Source organism: Epinephelus lanceolatus, chromosome 12 (assembly GCF_041903045.1).
Source record: "Epinephelus lanceolatus isolate andai-2023 chromosome 12, ASM4190304v1, whole genome shotgun sequence".
NCBI classification, from domain to species: domain Eukaryota; kingdom Metazoa; phylum Chordata; class Actinopteri; order Perciformes; family Serranidae; genus Epinephelus; species Epinephelus lanceolatus.
In genome coordinates this window covers 38,096,806-38,118,038 of record NC_135745.1, presented here as the reverse complement: position 1 = coordinate 38,118,038, position 21,233 = coordinate 38,096,806, and the positions used below count along the sequence as shown (strand labels likewise).

At 41.4% G+C, this 21,233-nt stretch overlaps 1 protein-coding gene across 1 annotated transcript in view; it reads left to right on the top strand.

Annotated features, from left to right (window-relative positions):
• LOC117271803 (voltage-dependent R-type calcium channel subunit alpha-1E) overlaps positions 1 to 21,233 on the top strand; it is a 95,651-nt gene that overhangs the window by 61,490 nt on the left and 12,928 nt on the right. Inside the window, exons 21-34 of the mRNA XM_078173394.1 lie at positions 1,487 to 2,257; positions 5,879 to 6,090; positions 6,292 to 6,439; positions 6,535 to 6,664; positions 11,225 to 11,284; positions 11,448 to 11,554; positions 12,743 to 12,839; positions 12,945 to 13,105; positions 16,591 to 16,728; positions 16,863 to 17,064; positions 17,157 to 17,321; positions 20,510 to 20,620; positions 20,706 to 20,786; positions 21,058 to 21,177. Of these exons, the coding sequence (XP_078029520.1) occupies positions 1,487 to 2,257; positions 5,879 to 6,090; positions 6,292 to 6,439; positions 6,535 to 6,664; positions 11,225 to 11,284; positions 11,448 to 11,554; positions 12,743 to 12,839; positions 12,945 to 13,105; positions 16,591 to 16,728; positions 16,863 to 17,064; positions 17,157 to 17,321; positions 20,510 to 20,620; positions 20,706 to 20,786; positions 21,058 to 21,177 (2,503 nt within the window). The remainder of the gene's footprint in view (positions 1 to 1,486; positions 2,258 to 5,878; positions 6,091 to 6,291; positions 6,440 to 6,534; positions 6,665 to 11,224; positions 11,285 to 11,447; positions 11,555 to 12,742; positions 12,840 to 12,944; positions 13,106 to 16,590; positions 16,729 to 16,862; positions 17,065 to 17,156; positions 17,322 to 20,509; positions 20,621 to 20,705; positions 20,787 to 21,057; positions 21,178 to 21,233) is intronic.

Below are 21,233 nucleotides of genomic sequence, written 5' to 3'. Positions count from 1 at the left end.
CACAAAGTCGAAGTCTGGCAAAAAGTCAGCCATTATTCTATAAATCTTTCATAAAATAAATGAATGAACTTTTCAGGCTACTGTCCGGTTCTGCCTTCCAGCTGTTGCTGCTTGTTCTCGCGAGATTTCAGGCAAATGCTAAATGGTAAACAAACATGGCAGCACACCGGTAAGGTAAGACAACACGTTTATATGTCGTTTTCTATATGTTCTCTGACATTTATCCTAATGATATGAGGCGGTCTTTGTGGAAAAAAAGCTTGTTTAGTGGACTAACTTTCCAAGTCTTTGATTTACCTGTTCCTGTCACACCACAAATGATAAATTATATAACTTCAGTCTTAGCGTGTTTGCTTCATGTTTGCAAGTCTATAGGATGCACCTATCCCTAGTAAAAATCACCTCCATATATGGTGGTCGCTGGCTATTTATGGGTGGAGATGTATGCTAATTGTTGACTAGCAAGACCGTGCTGTCAATTTATGATTGATTGGCATTCATGAACATACACACGTGCCTACAATCAAATCTAAGTTTTCTGTGCTGTTCATGAATCTGGTGTAGGTTTTTAGTAAAAAGGTTTTTTATGTGCAAATCTACTCAGATTTCATGAATGAGACAAACTGACTTCAGCTGTGACACTAAATGTATCATTTGTCTGTTACATATTTGAATGTTAGTCTCGTACATGTCGCAGCTATCAAGATGCTGATTCTGATGTGCATTACAGTGTTTTGCTGGTTCCATCACGTTGTCTTGTTTTATGCCTGTTATGTGGCACTGAACAAAATGTTGCATATTTTGTCAGCTTTCAAACCAATTTGGATGTAAATTAAGAAAAGATTTAATGGTCACTTCCATAAAATCTAATGCCTCCTGGTAATTAATAATCTTACAGCACTAATTTCAGTCCCTTTTAAACCTGCTGGATAACCTTTACACATTTTGTTCTGTGTCACAACAAATGTTCTGTGTATGTTGTAAAACACTAATGTCTTGTTTTCAAATAATCACTCATTGATTACATGGACAACAAAAGAATCTGAATACCAGTAAGTATGATTGTATGCATCTCTGTCTCACAGAATTTCTCCCTTCAGTTTTCCTACTCAATTATTGAGATTATTTTCTACACTATGTTTGTACTTAAATCCTGCACCTTACCTTTTTATGTTCTTGTGGTTTATGTTCTTTTTATCTGTCCTTACCTCTCAGGTATCTTCATTTTTGATTTTAGTTTGGATGTATTTGTATTTTTTAGCTTGAAGTATTTTGCATATTTTTCCATGGGAATTGTTTTAACTAACATTATAAATTCACAGAAAAGGTCTGTCCTTTTCTTGCAACTTTTATTTGATTTGTTTGGATGTTTTTTATGCAACTGGTATGTTAAATGGACACAAGTCTCTATGTTTCTTGCCACCAATTCGTTTAATTTGGGCCTGTTTCTGCCTCATATTGATATGAAATATATTGTGGTCCTTAGTGGGAGGAGAAGACCCTACCTATACAGGAAACGCGCCATCCACAGAGGGAGGCCAACCTTCCCAGATGAGCCTGAGTGTCCGACAGGGCCGGCAGACGAACAGCCCCTCAAAGGCTCCAATGCCTTCGTCGCCCGCCGAGAGAGGAGGAGAAAAGTTAACATGTCAGTGTGGGAGCAGAGAGCCAACCAGCTACGCAAACGTCGCCAGATGGCAAGCAGAGAGGAGCTCTTTGGAAGTCCCACTGAAGACACCATCGAAACTCCCACAATCCCCAAACACGTTCCCGCCCTCTCCCCAGAGGCCAGCCCAGCTCACCTGCCCGAGTCCCCCATGTCGGTGGGGATGCCCCTCCCCGAGCCCCCTATGTCCATCTCCATCCCCATCCCTGAGCCCCCCACGGCCGAGCCTCTGGTAAACCTGAACGATGACAAAACAGGAGGAGCAAACCACAGAGCCACAAGCGGGGGCAGGCACAGGATGGCCCGCAAATTCAGACCCAGTCAGGGGCCAGAGGAAGGGGCCAGACACAGACGGCACCGCCACCGGGATGCTCGCTCTGAAGCCAAGAGTCTGGACTGCACCCAGTCACCACATGAGGTGCCACAAGTCAGACGGTCGCACAGCCAGGAGAGGAAGATACTGGATGAGAGGGAAGAGAAGGATGACAGAGAGGAGAAAGAGAAAGCAGAGGCGGAGGAAGGGTCGGGCCAAGATGACTGTGGAACATGCATCGTCAACCCCTATGCAGAAGTTGGAGAAGACTGTCGCAGGTAAGCCTGTTCTTGTGTATTCCTTAACGAAGAAGTATTACAGGGTTCAACACTCTCTCATGAACTTTAGCATATTGTGACCTTTTTGTCCTTGTATGAAATGAAAGCCATTTTAACTTGAATGTCACTGAATATTTTTCCCCTGAGAGAAACCTTATTTACATGCCCATATACAGTCAGGTCCATAATTATTTGGACAATGATACAGTTGTTATCATTTTGGCTCTGTACACCACCACAATGGGTTTTAAATGAAACAATGAATACCTGCTTAAAGTGCAGACTCTCAGCTTTCATTTAAGGCTTTTTTCAAAAATGTAGCATGAACCGTGTAGGAATTACAACCATTTCTTCACACAGTCCCCCAACTTTAAGGGCTCATAAGTATTTGGACAAACTAACATAATCATCAATTAAACAGTCAGTTTTAATACTTGGTTGCAAATCCTTTACAGTCAATGACTGCCTGAAGTGTTGGACACATAGGCATCATCAGATGCTGGGTTTCTTCCCTGGTGATGCTCTGCCAGCCCTTTACTGCAGCCGTCTGCACTTCCTGCTTGTGTGTTGGGTGTTTTGCCCTCAGTTTTGGCTTCAGCAAGAGAAACACATGTTCAGTTGGATTCAGGTCAGATGATATGACTTGGCCATTGCACAACATTCCACTTCTTTGCCTTAAAAATGTCTTTGGTTGCTTTTGCAATATGCTTCAGGTCAATGTCCATCTGCACTGTGAAGCATTGTCCAATGAGTTTTGAAGCATTTGGTTGAATCTGAGCAGATAATGTAGCCCCAAACACTTCAGCTTTCATCCTGCTGCTCTTGTCAGCAAGACAAGACTTCACTAGAATAAATACAGAGGGTTTATCACAAGATGCAAACCATTGGTTAGCCTTAAAAATGGAAGGCCAGATTAGAGTTTGTCAAAAACCATCTAAAAAGCCCGTACAGTTGTGGAACAGCATACTATGGACAGATAAAACAAAGATCAACTACCAGAATGATGGGAAGACAAGAGAAGGAAGAAGGGAAGGAACTGCTCATGATCCAAAGCACACCACCTCATCAGTGAAGCATGGTGGAGGTACTGTTATGTCATGGCCATGTATGGCTGCCAGTGGAACTGGTTCTCTTGTATTTATTGATGATGTGACTGCTGAGAAGAGCAGCAGGATTAATTCTGAAGTGTTTGGGGCACCATTATCTGCTCAGATTCAACCAAATGCTTCAAAACTTATTGGATGATGCTTCACAGTGCAGATGGACATTGACCTGAAGCATACTGCAAAAGCAACCAAAGACATTTTTAAGGCAAAGAAGTGGAATGTTCTGCAATGGCCAAGTCATATCATCTGACCTGAATCCAACTGAGCATGCATTTCTCTTGCTGAAGCCAAAACTGAGGGCAAAACACCCAAAACACAAGCAGGAAGTGCAGACGGCTACAGTAAAGGGCTGGCAGAGCATCACCAGGGAAGAAACCCAGCATCTGATGATGCCTATGTGTCCAACACTTCAGGCAGTCATTGACTGTAAAGGATTTGCATCCAAGTATTAAAACTGACTGTTTAATTGATGATTATGTTAGTTTGTCCAAATACTTATGAGCCCTTAAAGTCGGGGGACTGTGTGAAGAAATGGTTGTCATTCCTACACGGTTCATACTACATTTTTGAAAAAAGCCTTAAATGAAAGCTGAGAGTCTGCACTTTAAGCAGGTATTCATTGTTTCATTTAAAACCCATTGTGGTGGTGTACAGAGCCAAAATGATGACAACTGTATCATTGTCCAAATAATTATGGACCTGACTGTATTCATTAAACACTGACGTTTTTAGCTGAGAAGAAATCCATTCATAGAAATGGGGACAAAACATAGACTGTATAAAATAATGGATGTAGCCACTGTGACGTCACCCATTGGATTGAGGACTTTTGTCATGAAGCCTGGAGTTTGCCATTTTGACCGTCACCATCTTGAATTTTTTGAGCCAGAAGTGACCACATTTGGAAAAGAGGGTGGAGATAACCCTGATGCTAGCTGTTAGCTTGGTTAGCATGGTGCATTTACAGTTATGGTTAACTGTGATAATGCTCGTGCTAATATAAGTTTTTGCTATCCAAAAACAGGATGAAAACCATTAAACGAAATGTACTTGACAAAAGAAAAACTGAGCATCTGTCTCCATAGAGAGTGTTTTAATGCAGCTTTTTTAGGTGTGCAAAACAGTGCAATTAACTTTCATGAAAACACACTGAAATAGCAACAGCTACATCTATGACTCTGGAGTTACGCCATTGTTACATTAACTAACTGATGTAGTCGCTGCAGAAGCAACATGGCAACCACCTTTCACTAAAGCAGCCACACCCTTGATGCAGAACTTTAAGCCTTAATAACATTTAAACAGGTGAGTTATATAAAAACATGTTCCCTGTACAGTCGTCATGAACGAGGAAATAAGCTATAGAGACCAAAACTGTTTTTGTTAAGTTTATTTCTGCTGTAAAGTTGAGCATTTTAACATCTGTGAGGATTGACTGGCTTCTGAAGTCAGCCTCAAGTGGCCATTCTGCGTTTTTTGGTTCTTCGGCTTTTGCTTCACTTTTCAGTCCTGGAGGATGGCGCTTGGGAACAAAATCCACAGTCTATCTTTACTGCAAAATGCATTCCCACAATAATTCAGCTGAATTAAATGAGGCATCAAAAGTCTGAGTTACACAAATCAAGTGTGTGTTTTCTAAACATAGTCCAAAGTCTTTTCCCTCTTTTTGTTTCCTCCTAAAAATTGAGACATCTATTTGTGTTGTCTAACTGCTGAGGCCTCATGTTGCTTCACATGAACTTTGGAAAGCATTTTTGCTCAGAGCGACTGTGGCTTTTGTCCCACATCAGAAAGGAACAATTACAGCAACCAGTGAGCCTTGGAATGTTCATATTGTATTGATTGTTGTTTTAAGACAGACTTGAAAAAATGTGGACCTATCCTTTAAAGTAAAAAGACTACAGACATCCTGAGGATGTACAGTGGTACTTTAGCTCATTGCTAACAGTTGCATGCTAACATGCCCACTGTGACAGTGCTGACAGGCTGATGTTTAGCAGGCTTAATATTTACCATGTATTCATCATCTTGCTTTGGCATTTGCTAATTAGTACTGAACACCAAGTATATCTGAGGCTGATGGGAATGTCTTTAGTGATGCAGGTTTTTGGTCCTAAACCAAAGTGTTGGACAACTGAAAATTTTGACCAGATGATAAGTTAAGAGATCACAAATCGTCTTGAGGGAGACGTGCATGCCCGCGCCAAATTTCTTGGCAATCCATTTGATACTTGTTGAGACATTTCACTCTAAAGCGGACAAAAGCGGACAAAAATGGTTGACCAATGGACACTGCCATCTGCATAGACATGCTGCTATCATCGCTAAACACTCTCTCAAGGGAGAAAATGACATTTCAGTTTTAAGATAGCTGTGCAGCAAGAAAAGGATGATACCAATACTGTATACAAGAGCTCTTGCACAGCTCTTCCTATAGGAGAGATTTCCATGTCATAACATATCTTTGTGGTGTTGCACTGATTTAAGTTCAGTGATCTGTTCTTCACTGTTTCAGAGACATTCCTGATCCTCCTCAGTGTGAGCAGCTTATGGACAAGGACCAAAACATCCCAGTGGAGCCCGCCTTAGAGGCCACAGAGTTCACTGTGAGGGCCATGGAGTCTGAGAGCCGCCAGGTCTCCTTAAAACGTGAAAAGTCCAACCAGGGGGGAAGCGTTGCCATCGAAATGTCCGCACAACCGCTGCTGGAGCTCACGCCCATGACAGGTATCACTGTGATCACTTCACACTCCTTTACTGTGCATCATAAAGTGGGATTCAGTGTCGGTATCACTGTGGACCACCGCGTGTAGGAGTTTGACATCTGATAAAGTGCCACACCGGTGACTCACATTGTTCTTTCTTCATCATCCATGTCCAGCTGAAACAGCTTTGTTCTCTCCACTCGCACCTCTGTCTGGGTTTTAGTGAACAGTAAAGAGTTGGAGGCATACCACTCCGAACAGACAGACAAAGAGGAAGACACAGAGGAGGAGGAGGAGGAGGAGGAGGAACCTCCGATACCTCCCAAACCTGTCGCTCCAGATAGCATGTTCATCTTCAAGGCCTCCAACCCGTAAGATGCTGCAAATCCCACAAAATCCCTGATTATGAAATGAAGTAGTGTTTCATCCACCAGTAATTAACATCTTCCCCTTCGTCGATCCGCAGTATCAGGAGGATCTGTCACTATGTCGTCACCATGCGCTACTTTGAGATGACCATCCTCCTTGTGATCGTGGCGAGCAGCATTGCACTGGCTGCTGAGGATCCCGTGTGTACCAATTCAGACAGAAACAAGGTGAGATCAAAATACACCTCCGGGATTGGACATTTTAGGGTTTAGTTGTGAGAAGGCCAAAGAATGAGTACACCATGACGATTTTATAGTGTCTGACAAACAAGAATTGTAGGTACTGTCGATACTTTCCGTTACTTCCTGATATTCAGACAAGCAGTTCTGAGAACAATTGCTTCTCCTGGCATAAACAAATTTGGTCAGAGTCATGTCAGGCCATCTGGCTGAAGTCACGTCAGGTCATCTACACTGTAAAACCTGCTGTCACGGAGAAAGACGAGACGTGTTAGTCGTTCAAATGTGGAGAACAGCAACACACTTTTAGAACGTTCTCTCCTCAAAGACATTCCTTTGTACATGCAAAACGTGACAGAGGTAACCGTGAAGCTTGAGAGTGAAGTTCAGATACCCTCTCATCTCCCCACAGCTGGCTAATTGCTGCATGAAGTAGATGTCAATGTCTGACGGTCCATTTGGGAAAGGTACAATTTTGATGTCAGAAAGGTGTGTGGGGGAGGAAGTTACAGATGCTGCTTGAAGACCCCTTCCACTCAGAGATGTCTTCAGTTAATGTCCCCAAAAATGTCTGACCTTGACTATACTGGGTTGTATCTGTGCAAAGTTTGTCACTAGAGGAGTTTTCATAAGCTAGCAAACAACATTGACAAATAAAAGATGCTAGTTGCTGATTTTGGAGCACAGCAGACTCTTTATCTGAGTCTGGGTCTGACTAAGGCTCAGACATGTGCATCAACTTGATGCACAATGCTCTTTCACTGCTAGCAAAAGCAGTTGCGGTAGGTGGGGCGGACACCAGATCCACATTTACTCGATCAGTGGATGTCTGAAGTGTCTGCTGATTCATATAGCATTCTTAGATTTGCCAGCTTCATTGTACTAAAAACCCAGAGTAAACCCTGAAGTGACCTCGCTAACTTTAAATCCTGCTTCATAGTAAAAGCCTCTGATGTATACGCCATCTTTTCCAGATGTTATCCTCAAGGAAGCAGTCATCTCCGTAAGACTGGAAAAGACTGAATGAAAAATCAGACCTCATTCATTCTGAAATACTACAGACTAAGTTTTAGCTTTCAGGTTTACTGTTTTGATGTCGAGTTGACATTACACCGTGTCAGCAACAATGTGTCGTGACACATTTGGTTTCACACACTTACAAGGTGAGAGTCGGCAGTTTTGCTGGGGAAAGAGCTGTGCAGTTTGTTTTTCATAACTCTGTGTCATGGAGAGTGTCACGAGTAACCAGATCAACACTTACTTGTAAAATCTACGCTTTAGTGTGAGAGACATTCAAGCTGAGGACACAAAGTCACATTTCAAATGTTCCACCCCAACTACTGTATTTATTCTGTTGCCAGTCACTTCCCATCTTTGGGATATCTGTGCTGCTCTTGAAGGAGAACAGAAGATCTGAAAGACTAGCTTGAGACCACTTGAAAATCTTGATAGACGCTATTCTGTGTCAGTGTACACATGAAATGGAGGAGCTGCAAAGAACTGCAAATACACTTAAATAGATAGTGGATGGTGGTGAAATGGCTCCAGAAAGATCTTTGAAAACAAAAATTAAGCATCAAATCTCAAAAGACATTTTTACGTTATTTTTGTAAAGTGAAGCTCTGGCGAAAGTTCAGTCAGGAAGACTATACTTTGGTTGTCAGGGGCTGTCAGTTGAAATATCAGATGATCTATCAGCTGATCATATTTAACCAAAAGCACAGTGACACACCGTCATTGTTTGCCTATCATCTTGCTGCTGTATTTCTTAATATGATTCTCTTTCTGCCTTAAGTACACTCATGCTGTAGTTGTGTGCACCCTCCACCTCCCCATCACTATCAGTCTCAGCAGAGTCACCAGCCACCACCACCCACAGTGTCTGGACTCCATGGGGTGATCTATCTTGCTGTGTGCTCAGGGCAAACCGCCCTCGATTACAAAATCTCCTTGTAGAGTCTGGGTGCCAAAATCTTTCTGTCTAATCTTAATCATTTGTTAATCTGTTTTAAACAAGTGTTAAATTGGCTCAGACAATGCAAGGTTGCAGTTTGTTTGACATCTGACATGAATTTTATATATAGATACAACTGCTCAAAAAAAATAAGGGAGCACTTAAAACACACATCAGATCTCAATGAATGAATTGTACAAGTTGAAAATCTTTACTGATGTACACTGTATAATTTGTTGAGAACAAAATGAAAAAGAAAATGAGTGCAACCCTTCTCTTATCTGTGAAGAGGCGCCAGTAGTGGATCTACAAATTCTGGTGTTCTCTGGCAAATGCCGATGGAGCTGCACGGTGCTGGGCTGTGAGCACAGGTCTCACCAGAGAATGTCGGGCCCTCATGCCACCCTCATGGAGTCTGTTTCTGACAGTTTGGTCAGAAACATGCACACGCGTAGCCTGCTGGAGGTTATTTTGTGGGGCTCTGGCAGTGCCCCTCCTGTTCCTCTTCACACAAAGGAGCAGCTGCCGGTCCTGCTGCTGGGTTGATGCCCTTCTACGGCCCTGTCCAGCTCTCCTCGTGTAACAGCCGGTCTCCTGGTATCTCCTCCATGCTCTTGAGACTGTGCTGGGAGATACAGCAAACCTTCTTGCGACCTTACGTATGGATGTGCCATCCTTGAGAGCTGGACTACCTGTGCAACCTGATTGGGCTGCAGGTACCGCCTCATGCTACCAGTAGTGACAAGGACACTAGCAGAATCAGTCAGGAAGGATAAGGAGAGAGCAACTGTCTGTGGAAACCACATGTAAAACCATTCCCTTGCTTTTGCCTCTCCATCACACCTGTTGTCACTTCGATTTGCACCAAAGCAGCTGAAACTGATTCACAATCACTTGTGCTTCCTACATGGACAGATTGATATCCCTGAAGTTGACCCTTAATTGTTCCCTGAATGTTTTTGAGCAGTGTATATTGTCAGGATAGTAGTGCTTGAGTCCGCTTTCGAGACCACTTTTTGAAGGCAAGGCAAGGCAAGGCAATTTTATTTATATAGCACCATTCATACACAAGGCAATTCAATGTGCTTTACAAGAGAAATACGTTGAGATAAAACATTAAAGGAACAATAGATCATTAGAAACAAAAGCTAAAAGCAAGAAAAACAGTGCAGAAAATGCATTTAAAAAGCAAAAGCAACAGCAGACAAATATAAAAACAATAGCTACAGATTATCCTAACAATAAGTTACATATCTAGTTCACTGGTAAGCTGCAGTAAATAGTAATGTTTTAAGCCCTGATTTAAATGAGTTGACAGTTTCAGCCGACCTCAGATATCCTGGAAGTTTGTTCCACAGGCGGGGAGCATAGAAACTAAAGGCTGCTTCACCTTGTTTGGTTTTGATCCTGGGAACACTGAGTAAACCTGTTCCAGATGATCTGAGGGGTCTGGATGCTTCATAACGTACAAGTATATCAGAGATGTATTTAGGCCCGAGACCATTTAGTGCTTTATAGACAAGTAACAAGATTTTAAAGTCTATCCTTGGACACACAGGAAGCCAGTGCAGTGACTTAAGCACTGGTGTGATGTGCTCCACTCTCTTGGTGTTGGTGAGGACTCTGGCAGCAGCGTTCTGGACGAGCTGCAGTTGTCTGATTGATTTTTTACTCAGGCCTGTGAAGACACCGTTACAATAGTCCAGCCTGCTGAAAATGAAAGCATGAACAAGTTTTTCTGTATCTTGTTTAGACAGAAATTCTTTTATTCTTGCTATGTTTTTAAGGTGGTAGTAGGCTGATTTAGTAATTGTCTTAATGTGACTATTGAAATTTAGGTCTGAGTCCAGAACTACACCATGATTTCTGGCTTGATTTGTAGGTTTTAGTGTCATGGCGTCAAGGTGAGCACTGACTATTGATCTTTGTTCTTTGGGGCCAAAAACAACTATCTCAGTTTTTTCTGTGTTTAGTTGTAGAATATTCTGGCACATCCACGTATTGATTTCGCCAATGCACGTTTTTAGTAGATATAGGGGACTGTAGTCATCTGGTGACACTGTTATGTAAAGTTTTGTGTCATCTGCATAAGTATGGTAGGAGATGTTATGATATTCCATAATCTGAGCAAGAGGGAGCATATAGATGTTGAACAGAAGTCTTGCACTTGTGTTGGTCTCGGGCTCAGCTATTGAAAAGTTGTTCCTGGCTGCAGATTTGGGATCAGTTGTACCTCTGTTATGTTCAAGCTCCAGCATCTCCTCTGCTCTCTGTGTCAGGAGTGAGCTCCTCCAACTACACTTGTTACTGTAAGTGCAATAAAACCTTTGTGAAAAAGACAACACTTGTGTTCAACAAGCATAAACATGCATAAAAGGCGATATTTCAATTGGCTCTAATCCTCTTTGTATCATTTGGTGTTTGCTTAAAATGGTAAAGTGTGCTGATTTTCTGCACTATGACAATTAGTCTGTAGCACACATGGTCTGTAGTATGGATTTGGGACACACAGGAGGTGAGTGTGTCCCAGAATGATGCCTAATAAGAGTACGCACCCTCAGAAAAATCTGTTTTTTTGTCTATAAATCATCCAGGTCCTCCGTTATTTCGATTACGTCTTCACTGGAGTGTTCACCTTTGAAATGATCATCAAGGTGGGTAACTGAAACATGTCTTTACTCCACTTTTACAGCACCAACCACACTTTAAAAGATTTTACCACAGCTGCTCCCAATGTTCTCAGAGTTGTTTCAGTCCCTGTGCGTATTTAATCTGTTCACTTTACGTGTCCGTGTGGGTGTGTTGTTTGTCCTCCAGATGATAGACCAGGGTCTCATTCTGCACGATGGCTCTTATTTCCGAGACATGTGGAACATCCTGGACTTCATTGTGGTGGTGGGAGCTCTGATTGCCTTTGCTCTAACGTGAGTCACTATATAGTGCTGCCTGCCGATGACTAATGACTGACTCACTGCAGCAAATCATTTTCTGAGCATACAGTATAGCTATGAACGACCTTCGCTCTAAGACACCTTTGCAGCTTCGAAAAATTGTTTGCTACATTGCAGCTCAAGAACTGCAAATACGGAGGCATGCATGGCCCTGTGCAGTGTGTATCTTGGATTTAACTGTCACTATGGTCCCAGAAAAAGAGGGAAAGATTTGTAATTTGAGAGTATACTCATGGGTGGAGTGTGATGCTAAAAAGCCTCTACAATATTTCTTCTTGTCGCCGTTCCCAGCATGAGTGTTCCAGATAACTCGCTAAACCTTTTGTGCCTTTTGTTGTACCGTAGAGGATTGTATTGCATGTTAATTTCTCTGTTGTGAATATAGCTGTGATCCTGCGAGCTGTGCTCACGGTGTATCTCTCTTTATGCCTCAATTTTTCTCTGTTGTTCCTGTGGATTTTATCACTGTTGGGCTACCAGGAATGTGATGGGGTAAAAATTTCAGTCACACTAAATGTAAACGTCTCCCATAAGCTACTCATATAGATTTCTTTTCTTTTTTTGTATGTGTGTCATTTATCCTTTTGGTATTCGGTGTGTTTTTGTTTGTTTTTTGTTTTGTTTTTTTGTTGTGTCTTCTAAATCTCACCAAACTACAGAGCCTGACAGGTGGCAGGAGTAACATTTTTGATAATTTGGGCACACTGATAAGTCATTTCTGTTCTTTAATGTGTGATTTGTTTCCTCAAATTATTAATTTTTCCACATTAATTGATAGAAAATACTTTTTTTTTTGTAAAATGGAACAATAAAAGATTTACATTCTTGCATTAACAGCCAAAACCCAAAGTAAATCCGTGAATCTCACTTGAAATCCTTAAATCTTTATTACACGCACACAGTTTTGCAAACAATTCAAGGTTACACATTGCAAAAATTATCAGATATTTTACCCGTGACACCTGCTGGGCTCCGTACAAACACACTCAGGGTGAAGTTCTCTGTGTTTCATTGTGGTTTTCAAAACGCACTTGTGTTGACATTTTGGCTTTTACTGTAATTTTCTTTTTCACTCTTTTAAGTTTGTCAATGCCATGTGTCTGTGTGCAAGAGTTTGAGTTTCCAACTATGTTCCTAAGTGCTCTATATCAATGTCAACAGAAACAACAAAGGCCGAGATATCAAGACAATCAAATCTCTCAGAGTTTTGAGAGTTCTGCGGCCTCTTAAAACCATCAAGAGGCTTCCTAAACTCAAGGTATGATGCAAACACCCTCCAGTATTTTGGTTGTTGGTGTTATTTCACAGATCTCTGACAGACTGAGCTCGTTTTGCCATCCCTGTTGTGTTTTGTCACTTCTAGGCTGTTTTCGACTGTGTGGTCACGTCTCTGAAGAACGTCTTCAACATCCTCATCGTGTACCAGCTCTTCATGTTCATCTTCGCTGTCATTGCCGTGCAGCTCTTCAAGGGGAAGTTCTTCTACTGCACTGACAGCTCCATGAACACAGAGAAGGAATGCCAGTAAGTGGACGTATTTAAACCAGTGATGGGAGACTATTAAAGCAGCAATACCACAGAGTAGAAATGTTCTGTTAGGAGTAAAGGTCTGGCATTCAACATTTTTCTTGAGTAAAAATACATAAATATTACCTTAAAAACATACTAATTACTACAAAATTATGTCAAATCAGGTCAAGTCAGTTTTATTTATATAGCACATTTCAGATGACAAGCGTAAACTCAATGTGCTTAAGATACATCAGACATGACAAACATAAAATATATAAGATAATAAAGTATTACATATATAAAAACAAGCAGGACATGATAAAAACAAACAAAATAAGAAGGCATTATTATTATCTTTATTCTTAAAAAAGGGGAGATAACAATAATAATACCAATTCCTAAAACAAATAAAAATACACTTAAAAACCTAACTAAAACTTGCAAAAAAAGATGTTTTTAAAAGATTTGCCTTAAAGCGTCCATGTTTGCTGTCCCAAACGCCTCTGGGTAATAATAATAAAGTCTTATCTTAACCTTTAATAATACATCATCATCATTTATTATTGATTATACTTTGTATTATTAATCTGAATATGCAAAGTAACTAGTAACTAAAGATATATAATAATGTAGTGGAGTAAAAAGTACAATATTTGCCTCTAAAGAGCATTGCAATAAAAGTATAAAATAGCAGGAAATGGAAATACTCAAGTACTAGCACCTCAAATTTGTACTTAAGTACGGTACTTGAGTAAAAGCAGTTTCCACCACTGATCCTAAAGACATTTACAGTCCATGACTTTCAGTGTTTGGAATAAATATATGTCTTAAAATCCTCCATTGATCCAATACCACACTTCATGATGTAACTACTGGTGAACCAGGTGAGAGTGGACTCAAGCGCACGACTCTGGAGGCAGTTCGGGTAAAATAACTCAGTCTTTACTGGTCAAAAGGAAGGTTCAGTACACAGTAGTAGTATCAGTGGAGGCAAACAAATCCAATACAGAGGCAGAGTCAATCAACAGGCTATGTCCACAAAAATAAGACTAGGACACAGGGAAACAAAAAGCTGGAACGCTAAAAGTACAAGGAGCCAAGACAAACTGGCACAGAGAGAAATAAAGACACACACTAATTACTGTGGTGAGGGGAAGGATAACCAGACACAGGTGAGGCTGATCAGGGCGGGACAGACAATCAGACACAGGTGACGTCATCAGAAGGGAGGGAAAACACACAGAGGGCAGGAAGTGATCTTACACGAGAGGAGATGTGAGTTTCAATGAATTAAATTTAAAAAAACATAACCTGAGAAACTTGAGCCGTGACACGTGACAGTTAAAATGTTAACGGCATCTTAAGTTGAACTAGTTCAGAGAGGAATATCACACAACCATATCATCAAGTATGAAAGCTTAAAGAAATAGTTTGACATATGTTTGACATATACTTAGTCACTTAGTCACAGCCCCCATTTTTCCATACAAGGAAACCGCTTGCCTAGAGTTGATTCATGAATGAAGGAAGCGGTTACGTGAGGAGAGAAGTAGTAAATTTCACAGTTTGTTAGAAGCGATGGCACCGGGTCTTACAGGAATGCCATGGGTCATTGTAAGATTGTGGAGGACACAGCATGCCAAGATGATCTTGCACACCTTCTCAGGGGTATAAAGTAGTTTGCCACCGGCAGTATCTGATCCAAACACATCCAACGGCCCTTAAGCACGCCAAAAGTGCGCTCTACAGCGCGTGTGTGGGCATGTATGTTATTATAGCGCACCTCTTGAGGGGTTTCAGGGTTTGCGCATGGTGTCATCAGCCATGTCTTAAGGCCATATGCCCGGTCACCCAAACAATATAACATTTTAACCTTAACGGAATAGAGACTTACTGAAAATACTAACTTAAAACAATTGAAATAAAAGACTAGAACAAAAGATGCTCACCAACGAGCCATCCACTTCTCACAGCCCCTGCCTCCAAACGCATTCCCACTGTACTCTTTTGCAAAATAAATGAGTCGTGGGTGCCTCCTGGCCAGTGGGCCACAGCCAGGATATGGCAGTCGGCATTACAGATCATCTGCACGCTGATGGAGTGATAGTTTTTCTGTTCATGTTATTGTTAATATTTTAATTGTCACAATGATGAAGGTGAACTGTGTCAATTTCATGGTAATTTAATCCATTTGGCCAATATATTAGTAAATTAATTATTTTAAAAAATGTTAATTAAATCTCTTTTTCATGAATGTGGTTTTATAGACTCTGCATGTACTTAAAAGGTATGTTTGCATTTTCTAAGTCAGTTCGGCCTTCTTCATTTGTGCATACGCATGGTCTGAGGCAGTTCTAAATTTGTTCGCAGAGTAAGAACAAATTCAGGTAAGAAAATATTGATGAATCCCGGATTTGTGCGTCAAACGATTGTACACACAGTTTAAGCACAGATTTGTGTATACGCACTGTTTGTGAATGAGGCCCATTGACACCACTGTCATGTGTGTTTAGCTTAGCTTAGCATAAAGTCTGACGACAGGGCAAACAGCTGGTCATGGTAATAAAATTGACCTTCCAGCGTCTCTGCAGCTCACCAATTGACATGTTACATCTTGTTTGCTTAGTTTGTACAAAAATGGGTTTACAGGAGGCTATGTGCTGGATCAGTGGTTCTCACTCAGGGGTCTGGGGACCCCCAGGGATCCTCAAGGGAGTTCCAGCAGCTCTTCAGGAAATGGGGAGTAGTTTCACTCTTAATTTACTATAAAGGTGAGCCCAGTGTGAGTAAGAGTCATAAGAGTAACTGTTCTGATTATAGGTTTCACTTAGTCCAGAGTTATCTTCTCGACCATAGTTGACAACTATATAATTCTGGTCTTAATCATATCTGACAACCAAAATCTTTTCAGATGGAGGTCCCTGAAGTGAAATCGTATCTAACTGGGCTCAGTGACCTAATGTGTATCAGTGTAGGGGTCGTTGGCACCACTGTGCTGGACTATTTCTTGGCCTTCAGGCGAACTTCAGATGAAACTCCGACCAAAAACACTGCAATTAACTAAAGATAAAGTTACAGTACTAAACGTAACTCCCTAATGACCAAAAAACAGAAGAGAAGAAAAAAGTGTCGTCTCTCCACGGCAGAACTTTCTAGCAAAGAGTTTACATACACAACAACTCAATATAATTAACTTATAGATAGATTTAATCACTACATTTCTGACCTTTTAGAGCAATGGACAAATCTTGCACAAAAGTCCAAACACAAATAGCTCACATTACAGAATTCTGTGTAAGCAGGCAGAGGAAAATGACCAAGAAGTGCAGCCCCTCATTCTTTATACACCCCCAGATGGTCTGTGATTGTCTGCAGATCCCTTAATTCTCCATTGTAACATAACAAAAGCTTTAATACCTTTCATTTTCATTCAGTCTGCTGGTTTAATCAGTGAATTAAGTGAAGCAATGACCTGTGGGCCTCTCTGCTCCCTACAGAGGCTACTACATTGACTACAGCAGAGACAAAAAGGAGGTGAAGAGGAGAGAATGGAGGAGACATGAGTTTCACTATGACAATGTCTGCTGGGCCCTCCTCACACTTTTCACCGTCTCAACTGGAGAGGGATGGCCTCAGTAAGTGGATGTTCACTCAGTTCTAACGTCACAATTTGCCCACAAAATGTTCAGTTTAAGGGATAAAAATGTTTTTAAATTCAAAGAATGATAGATGATCTCTCTGTTTTCATGTGTTTTTTTTTTCCTGCTAGGGTCCTGCAGCACTCTACCGATGTCACAGAGGAGAGCATGGGGCCGAGTCGAGGGAACCGGATGGAGATGTCCATTTTCTACGTGGTTTACTTTGTGGTCTTCCCGTTCTTCTTCGTCAACATCTTTGTGGCTTTGATCATCATCACCTTTCAGGAGCAGGGTGACAAGATGATTCAGGAGTGCAGTCTAGAGAAGAACGAGGTGTGCAACGATTGAAACAGTTAACATGTACAAACACACACAGATACATACATATTCATTCATGTCTGTTTTACTACATTTCTCTCCATCAGAGGGCCTGCATCGACTTCGCCATCAGTGCCAAGCCGATGACCCGCTACATGCCCCAGAACAGACAAACCTTCCAGTACAGACTGTGGCACTTTGTGGCATCGCCCTCGTTTGAGTACACGGTGCTCGTCATGATCGCTCTCAACACTGTGGTCCTCATGATGAAGGTAAAGCACTCCACACAGCAGGATTCATTGTGTTTATAATGTTTGCCTGTTATGGCGCTACAAATTGTGAGTTACAGCCTTGAAATCCATTCTTTCACAATTTACAGACAGATCTCTTGGTTCAGCTTTTACCCACCACACTGGCTGTAGTTAGCAGGGTGGAGGTTTCTGGCACTGTTTCACTTACTTCCAAGGTGCATGGAGAAAGGAAAGAAGTGTAAAGAGGTTAAAACTCCAACAACACGTAGTATAAAGAACAACTTGAGTGTAAGACCATTTAGGCTTGTGGCATTCATCAGGTGGCCTTCTGAATTTGGTCCAGTATTGAGCGAGACCCCCAGAGATGGCAGCAGGGAAACAGGCTGCAATGTTTGCACCGTCAGTAGGGTGACCAGGTCTGGTCTGTGGTTTGTGAGGGACAATGTGGGACACCTGCCCCCACCCTGCCGTGGACAACTGTCCCTGTCCCCTCCTTCAAGGCTCATCCGCCACTGTCCTCATTAAAATGTCCACGAGGCTAATATGGTTTGCCCTCATTAATTTTTTTATTTTTATTTCCCTTTTCTCTCTCTTATGGGTGTAAGTACTCAAAATAAATGAATTAAATAAATAAAATGACCACCCAGGCTTACAATCACTTATCACTTGGATAACAAAAGGCGCAACTCACGAGTCCAGGGATTCACTGGCTCTGCAGTGATGGTTGGAAAGCTCAAAAGAGCAGGAACAGTAACAAAAGTCTCAACTCACACGTCCAGGGATTCAGGGAATGAGCAGAGGGGGAAGGAAGGATGAGGGGGAACTAGCACGTAGCACTGCTGCTATGACAATAAACAGAGCCCACGTGGGCCGGCTGCTGCATGCAGCTTCGTCTCATTGGCCGGGGGGGGGATGCTAGTGCGGGTGACAACAAATCATGCGGGACATGGTCTCAATTTGTGTGACGCGTGAAAAGAGACAGAAATGCTGTGCAGTCCTGCGCAATGCAGGACGTCTGGTCACCCTAACTGTCAGTGTACGTCCACTAAAAGTGCTTGTTTTTGCCACTGACAGGCTCAGATTGTTATTCTTAGTGTCTGACAACTTATGGAAAGGATCCCTACAGAGGTCGATCTCTTTGTTAAAGAGTAAGATCCTCGGTGTTAAACCAAAAACAGGCCCAAAATCGTTATCACCAAACCCACCAGACTTTAAATTAAAGAGTAATTTTAGCCTTGAAAATCAACAGAAACAAAATAGAATTTACAGAAACTGTCTTGGTCCATTGTTCCACTGTTCCAACAATCACCAACTCTGGTATGGTTTCAATAAACCCTTAATTCACCCAGTAAGAGAGAAAACATACTTCTTATACATGCTAAAATTACTGTTTATTTAAATGGAGTCTGGTGGATTTGGTGATGGCAATTTCAGAGCTGTTTCTGGTTAAACAAAAAGGACTCTCTTTACCAAATGGTCTATCTCTGTAGGGATCCTTTTTATAATGTTGTCATACGCTTAGAATAATAATCAGACCCTGTCAGTGGCAAAAACAAGCACTGTTACTGGACGTAAACTGACCCTTTAGGTTTCCAAATTAAATGGTTTTGGTAATCTGGCTTGTTTACAAGGTGTCTGATCCTGTTTATTGCCTGTCATTGGACTTAACTGTTTTTTTAGCAGTGTTTCCTGAGATCTCAGCACCTACCTTTCCAGATAGCAGGCAAAACTATCAGTTTTGTTGTTGCGTTTAAAGAAACTACTACATTTCAAACAAGAACATTTTAATGAAAGAAACCTACAAAATCCACAGTGCTCATGTTTGTTCATTTATTGATTATGGTGGAGGTTTGATTGAGACCACACTTTTCCGCACAAATCTTAGGTATCAGAATTTCCAACAAGCACCTGAATGTACCAACATGGGTGTTACTCCTTAAAGGAAGACTTCAAACACAAAATAATCATTTGTATATAAATTACTCACCTGTGTCATGTTAAATTCATGAGGAAAACGGAAGTTTCCAAAAGCAGAGAAAATATTCAAGAATTTTCAGCAAAATTATCCGTTTACAAACTCTCTTCAAAGCCAGACCTCATTGACAAAAACAATATTTTTACCTTTCTGAACACAGGAGCTGCTGGTCTACTACTGCCTTGATCAGTTAGTTTGTGTTATTGTGTGACTTTGGTGAATCCAAACTAACTCTTTAAAAAACCAAAGTCACACAGTAACACAAACTAACTGATCCAGGCAGAAGTAGAGCAGCAGCTTCCATGTTCAGAGAGGTAAAATGGCTCTTTTTGTCAATGCAGTCTGGCTTTGAAGAGCAGTTCCATGTCGAAAAAGACCTGTCTGCTGGGGAAGTACCGAGTATAAGACTGGATAAATGTGACTTGGATTATACCGTGCAAGTTAACCAAAACCAAGAAGTGCAACCACATCACAGCAGTTTCAGCCTCTTTACATCGGCTCACTGTTTCTGCTCTTCATGGCCTGGCTCCAGATTACATTTCAGACCTGTTACTCCTTTATGAACCTCTGCGTAGTTTGAGACCCTCGGGTAGAGGTCCTCTGAAGACCAAAGGGGACAGAGCTTTTGCCACCAGGGCCCCGAGGCTCTGAAACGACCTGCCCAAGGACATAAGGCTGTCTGAGTCACTGGCTTACTTTGAGTCTCCTAAAAACGTACCTCTATTGGAAAGCATATTCTGACTTTATCTGAGCTGTCCGTCTATTTTATTGCTATCTTATTGCTTTTAATGCCCATTTATTATCTTGATTTTAGCTTTGGCCTTCCTTATTTTATCTGTTACTAGATGATATTTTATGACATGTTATTTGTCAAAATTTTCTTCACAAATTTAACACAACACAGGGTGAGTAACTGAAATACAAACTCAGCACCAAATGACAATGATTAAATATTGACAAGAATATGAGTAAAGGCAATGAAACGTTCACCCATCTCAAATTTAAATTTTCTGCAAGAACATTTTCATACCATAAACTGAAACCAACAACTGTGTGGACGGCAGAAAATCAATCTATAAAGTTCTGATGTGTTGTAGAAAATGATTATCGATATTGTGAAGTATGTATCCATCATTAAGAACTTTGACAGTGTGTGAAGGTAGATGTCATGCCTGTCAATAAATTCAAAGCGATCAGTGACAATTTTTTTTCGACCCATTCTCTTTCCCTTCAGTACCACTCGGCCCCGACAGCCTACGACACAGTCCTAAAACACCTCAACACAGCCTTCACCGTCCTCTTCTCCATGGAGTGTATACTCAAGATCATGGCGTTTGGTTTTGTGGTGAGTATTAACACAAGAAAACATCACTCATAAAGAATTTGTCTGTGCTGAATCAAATTACTTAAAATATTTTCTTTTGCCGCAGAACTACTTTCGAGACACTTGGAATATTTTTGATTTCATCACTGTTCTTGGCAGCATCACTGAGATAATTGTGGATTTACAGGTAAGCTACTGCCAAGACACCATTCATTTTCACAATGTTGCGACCCGACGGAAAAAAAACGATACAAATAGCCAGCGTTAAATGCAGCATCCTTTCTTTCCAAGTTTCCCGCGTGTGTTACGATCCCTGCCTCCAGACACAACTTAAGTCATGTTGTGTTGAATTTCGCCATCTGTGTTTTACATCCTGTCTCTCCCTTCTGTCTGCCACTCTCTCCCTCCCTCCCTCCCTCTCCCTTGTGTCACCCTCTCTCCAACCATTTGTGCGTCAGTCCGTGAACACCATCAACATGAGCTTCTTGAAGCTTTTCCGGACCGCCAGGTTGATCAAGCTGCTGAGACAGGGCTACACCATCCGCATTCTGCTGTGGACCTTCGTGCAATCTTTCAAGGTCGGGCGTCTTATTTCTTGTCACACCAAAATATTTTTTAACGCAGCATTGTGATA